Here is a 6,296-nt window from a genome sequence, read left to right as displayed (position 1 = left end):
ACCCTCACATGCCAGTAGTCACTCGGCCGATATTACAGTAAACCACCCCTGGTAAACCGTATTGGGTGTTTGGATTTTTTTATTTCCAATACTCAGAATTGAATATGCTTTGAAAAATGATAGAAAAATGATAGTTGAAAAATGTACTAGATTTATAATCAGGGGAGCTGAATTCACATCTTGGCCTGTCATTTATTCTTAGGTACAGAATGGAGATAAATAATCACCATTGCATACTGTTTTTGCAAATGTGCAAAATTCTGGGACAATCTCTGGCAAACAGGCATATATTCATTAAATACTAGTTTCCTTACTATATTAATATATTATTGTGTTATTTCTTTTTATGGCCTCTAGTGATTTGAAATTATTTTTGTTATCCATGAGGCTTCAAATATATATACCTCCTTCTTGCACTTAGATTGAAGTCTAGTATTAGTTATTTTCCTAAACTGAGTTTCAACATTGCTGTATAAAGTAGGTGACGCAATCAATTTTTCCTCTTCATCCTCATAGGATACTTCACTCTCTTTAACTATTTATATTTATTCAGAACATATTTCTTTTCTTTTATTGCCACAGGCACAAGAGAACCTCTGCTTTGTTCTTATTACCTAGAGAAATCTGTCTTCTTCCATCTCTTTGTGGTCTGTTTCCATCAGAAAGTATCTACTTTGAGAAATATTTTCTTTACCTGCATTATATTATTGAATCTTTTATGCTTTCATATGGATATTAGACCTTATTGATTCAGTTCTTCTAGTAATAGGCTTAGGTTTCTCAATAATACGAAATTTATTATAAAAGTAAGTTATATGGAATTGAACAGTATGGAAAATTTCTCTAAGCCATGGATTCCCAGCTCTTACTTGTGTTTTATAAACAGAAATAGATATAATATAGATATGGAAGCAATTGAGACAGATGTAGCTGATGCTGACAAGGAAAAACAAAAAAGGAGTGAAAGACTGCGTTTTGTTTATTATGGGATGAAATGCCAACTACAAACTATGGGAGTTCCTAAAAGAAAATTCTTAATAATGCATATTTACTGGTACAAGAAAGTTCAGGCTAGGTGGAAGAGGAAAGCTTCACAGATACAGGAATAACCAAAGGATGAACCAAGCTACAAAGCGATGTGATCAGTGTCACTAGAGACAAAATATCTGAGTTTCAACTTAACATCTTGAGGATAGGAATAATGCAATCACTTTGTCATGAAGTAGCAGGCATGCATCGATGACCCACAAGAAATCCCTGCTATCACAATTATTCTCTGGTTTTGTGCCATTCTATGTGCCACAAGTGTTTTGGTATTGAATTAAGGCTGCACCTGTCATATCCTGCCTTTTCACCTTCAGCTTTCTTTCTGAATTCAATTCAAATTAACACCTTAGTGCATTTTGGTGGAGAGATTCATGACTAACAGGAAAAAAACAAACAAACAGTACCAAAAACTGAGTATTTGGAACCTCAGAAGAAAGGCATTTGGTTCTGTTTTTGTCCCCTTCATCACAATCATGAAGAGTACCACTTTACCATCTGGTAGGAAATAAAAGAGAACCTTAGGGTCTTGTTTTCTAAGTTGGGAATAAAGTCATTTGAGTTGGCAAATTTCAGTGAACAGTTACAAGTTTACAAGTACTGACCTCAGGCATTTTTGTATCCATGTTGCCTGCATTTGGACCAGAGTTAACATATGTCATTGCTAGAGACTGAGCACTGTTTGACAGCTTGCACAAAGAAAAGAAATTGACAGAACTCCATGTGTTTCTGCTTCCAGATCTCTTGTTCAATATTAACTATCTGTTTAAAAAATAAAATAATTAGGGCTGTTATGACATGTACATCTGATTTCATGATTTTTTGACTTGCCCTCAGTGTTCACTTTAACTTCTTTAAGGCTACCAGTATTCATTTATATTTCAGACTGGTTTAAAAAAACAGTTCTTTGGGCGCCTGGGTGGCTCAGTCGTTAAGCGTCTGCCTTCGGCTCAGGTCACGATCCCAGGGTCCTGGGATCGAGCAGGGAGCCCGCTTCTCCCTCTCCCACTCCCCCTGTTTGTGTTCCCTCTCTCGCTGTGTCTCTCTCTGTCAAAAAAATAAATAAAGAATCTTTAAAAAATAATAAAAAATAAAAAAAAAACTATTCTTTCTGTGCTTTTGTGTCAGCTACTGTGTATACAAGGTTACAGCCCTTGCCCATAAGGACCTTGTAGGCTATTGGAGGAGAATATATTCTATCAAGAAAATGACAAGACAAGCTACAGGCTGGGAGAAAATATTTGCAAAAGACATATCTGATAAAGGACTGTTATGTAGGTTCATTAATTGTAACAAACGTAACAAATTTATTAGCCTGATACGGGAGAGGGAAGCTATGCCTGTGTGGGGTCAGCATGTGTATGGGGACTCTGTATTTTCCACTCACTTTTGCAGTGAACCTAAAACTGTTCTAAAAAAAAATAAAGTCTATTTTAAAAAACGATAAAGCCAATACATCATGCTACGATAAAGCCAATACATCATGCTACGAAACAAGGGTTATAAGAAGTGTAGTAGCCCAGAGAAGAGGGGCTTTATTCAACCTAGTGAGATTTGGAGATTTCACAGAAGTGGTGACCTTTAGACTGGGATTTAAAAGACAAATAGACTTTTACCTGTAGAAAGGTACAAGGCAGGAATTAGGTAAAGAAAGAGAAGGGGGGAGGAGGTGAGGAAAGGGGTTAAGAGAGCGGGGGAAAGGAGCAGCAGGGAGGAAGTATGACATACTCTGTGACTGCCTTATAATTCTGACTGAAACCTGAGTTTATGTAGTCACAGGTCATTGGACTTGTGGGACATGTTGTGAATTGTCATTTTGTCCATCATGCTGATTGGTTTGGAGTCTAGGGAACAAGCCATTGGCTGTTCATGAATAGAAAAGAGCACTTACTGTGTGCTTACAGTTGTTGTTAGGGATTATCACATGTAAGCCTCATGTTATGGAACCCAAGTACAGCTGTCCATCACCTGAAAGATCATCTCTCAAGGGACAAGTTTTGATTGGAAAGAAATTTGAACTTTATTCAGGAAGCTGGGAACCTGAGGAGAAGGTGGACTCTTGTCTAAAAGCAAACTGAGGTTTCTCCTTGACCCAAGGGTTTTTAAAGAGGTTTAGGATGGTTGATCAGCAAAGGGAATGCAGTGACCTTCAACATTTCTTTTTTTTTTTTAATTTTATTTTATTATGTTATGTTAATCACCATACATTACATCATTAGTTTTTGATGTAGTGTTCCATGATTCATTGTTTGCATATAACACCCAGTGCTCCATGCAATATGTGCCCTCCTTAATACCCATCACCGGGCTAACCCATCCCCCCACCCCCCTCCCCTCTAGAACGCTCAGTTTATTTCTCAGAGTCCATAGTCTCTCATGGTTCGTCTCCCCCTCCGATCCCCCCCTTCATTTTTCCCTTCCTACTATCTTCTTCTTTTTTTTTTTTAACATATAATGTATTATTTGTTTCAGAGGTACAGGTCTGTGATTCAACAATCTTACACAGTTCACAGCGCTCACCATAGCACATACCCTCCCCAATGTCTGTCATTCATGCAGACTCAATGATGCCAACTACAGAAGTTATCTCAGTGAGAGGGGGTTGTGCAGGAGGGTCTGGTTCTTGTTCCGTGATGTGCTGGAATGCTCTCTTCTCTCTGGAGGGGAAGGCAAGGTCTACAGATGCACAAAGGGAAGTCAGTAAAGTCATCTGTGTAACTAAAAAAGAAAAACATTTTGCTAAAGAACTACCAGACTAAGGGGCGCCTGGGTGGCTCAGTTGATTAGGCGACTGCCTTCAGCTCAGGTCATGATCCTGGAGTCCCGCGATCGAGTCCCGCATCGGGCTCCCTGCTCGGCAGGGAGCCTGCTTCTCCCTCTGACCCTCCCCCCTCTCCTGCTCTCTCTCTCTCTCTCAAATAAATAAATAAATAAATAAATAAATAAATAAATAAATAAATAAATAAAAGAACTACCAGACTAATCAGAAAGCCGAGGTGGTAGTTCTAACAGACTTTCTGGCTTCTGTGGCCTGGGAAAGTTCTAGTCCTTCACTCCTCAAGGCCAGTGGTCTACATATCTCAAAGAAAGTAAATTAGTTCTGTTACAGATCAAGGACCTTAGGTTAGCAAGTAAGGAGTGTACTAACTTGAAGCAAGGGAACCCTTAAGACCCGCTGGAGTGCTGTTCCACACACAGCACACGTTGGAGCTGGGCATTATTGTCTCAGTTTGCCCTTGAAGAGACTAAGGCAAAGAGAGGTTAAGTAACTGCCTGAGTACATACAGCTAATCAGTAGCAGAGCTGAGACTCAAACCAGGCGTCATGGTATTAAAGCTATAGGACTGGTCATACTCTAAGGAGTGGTGTGAGTGAAGCATTCAGAGGGAGGAACTAAACGTAGATCAGATGTCATTGCTTATCTTTTGTTTTTCCAGGTCTTTTTGCAAGGAAATAGACAGCTTCAATCAACGGCAGTTCTGTGACACCTTCATCATGTTTCTCTTGACCAAAAATGCACTAAATAGGTTCAAGATTCAAAGCATTCAACAAATTAGGTCAAGACAGAGCCACGAAAATCGTTCACAAGATTTCCATGACAAATACGGTAACACTGTACTAGCCAGTGGGACCGCTTTCTGTGTTGTTGCATGGATGTTTATAGCCACACAGATTGGAATAGAATGGAACCTGTCTCCTGTTGGCAGAGTCGCTCCAAGAGAGTGGAATGATGAGTAGCCATCGAAGTTACTGTAACACAAAATTGTTTCAAAATCAGCTTGTCATTTAAGCACTCTGCTGCTCATTAAAATATAGCATAGTTGAAGAAATAAAATACATTTGAAACCTTTAAAAAGTTGTTTGGTTAAGCGACTGCCTTCGGCTCAAGTCATGATCCCAGGGTCCTGGGATCGAGTCCCGCATCAGGCTCCCTGCTCGGCGGGGAGCCTGCTTCTCCCTCTGACCCTCTCCCCTCTCATGCTGTTTCTCTCTCTCTCTCTCTCTAATAAATAAATAAATAAATAAAGTATTTAAAAAAAAAAGTTGTTGAAAATACTCATTATAGTGCCTAAAAGCAAGACAGTAGCAATGGCTACAGGTTATAGCAGATTATGAATAATAAATATTTGAAAGTAGAGTTAATCATGTATTTTCTGTCTTAATGATTTACACTAGGTATCCCTTAGTGGGTATACACACATATGTACTTTACAAATTAGTTGAATTGTTTGGCAAATTCTGTTGAATCTTTCCTTAAAACATATTCATGATAAAAAGAAACATATGCATAATCTGACTATTTTTCACATCCTTAATCTTTCCCGCCATGATCTGAATCACCATACTCTCACTGGGGTTATTATAAAAACTTTCTCACCAGTCTCCTTCTTCAACACATGATGTACCCCCCAAACCTGCATCCTCTACCCCACCACACACAACTTTTTTTAACACAGAAGCCAGGATGATCATTTTATTTTATTTTATTTTTATTTATTTATTTGTCAGAGAGATAGAGCCAGAGAGCACAAGCTGGGAGAATGGCAGAGGGAGAAGGAGAAGAAGGCTCCTCGTTGAGCAGAGGGCCTGATGCGGGGCTCAGTCCCAGGACCCGGGAATCATGACCTGAGCCAAAGTCAGATGCTTAACCGACTGAGCCACCCAGGCACCCCCCGAATGATTATTTTAAAACATTAGTGATATCACTCCTCTTTTCAAAACCCAATGACTCCACATTTCACTCGAGAGTTAAAGCCAAAGTCCTTAGAAAAGTACACAGGCCCCCTAGATGCTGTACTGGTCAGTCTTACTCCTGTATCAGGACATTTCCATTTGCTCTTTTCTCTGCTTGGAATGTACTTCCTCCAGATCTTGTATGACTCATTTCATCATACTTTTCAGGGTTTTGTTCATATGTCATATTTTCAGAGGAGGCCTCTGACTACCCTTTTTAAAATCACAGCCCGTCCTTAGTTTGGGCTTTGTCTGTCCTGCTTCCTTGCTTTATTTTTCCCCATAGCAATTGTCATCATCTGAGATAAGATATATTTTGTTTATTGTCTGTGTGCAAAGCTCCATAAAAGCATAGTTTGGAAACTGGGTTTTTTGTGACTTTATCCCTGTAACAGGGCTTGATAGATTAGACCTTCAGTAATTATTGGTTGAATTAATGAATATTAGTCTACAAATAATGAATTTGTTTACGACTGTGGGTTTGCAATGATTATTGGAGAGTATATTGGTTATCTATT

The 6,296-nt window shown here is 39.1% G+C and overlaps 1 protein-coding gene across 1 annotated transcript; it reads left to right on the top strand.

Moving 5' to 3' along the window:
- The first annotated feature begins 4,539 nt into the window (after nt 1-4,539).
- LOC123847640 (cytochrome c oxidase subunit 7B, mitochondrial) lies at nt 4,540-4,782 on the top strand. Its single transcript, XM_045879462.1, has one exon. It carries the CDS (start codon nt 4,540-4,542, stop codon nt 4,780-4,782), a length of 243 nt encoding a protein of 80 aa, XP_045735418.1.
- Nucleotides 4,783-6,296: the final 1,514 nt, after the last annotated feature.

This window comes from Mirounga angustirostris, unplaced genomic scaffold (genome assembly GCF_029215605.1).
Source record: "Mirounga angustirostris isolate CCGP_5_RB_7025 unplaced genomic scaffold, mMirAng1.0.hap1 SCAF_2, whole genome shotgun sequence".
Lineage (NCBI taxonomy): Eukaryota > Metazoa > Chordata > Mammalia > Carnivora > Phocidae > Mirounga > Mirounga angustirostris.
This window is presented reverse-complemented; position numbering and strand designations above follow the sequence as displayed.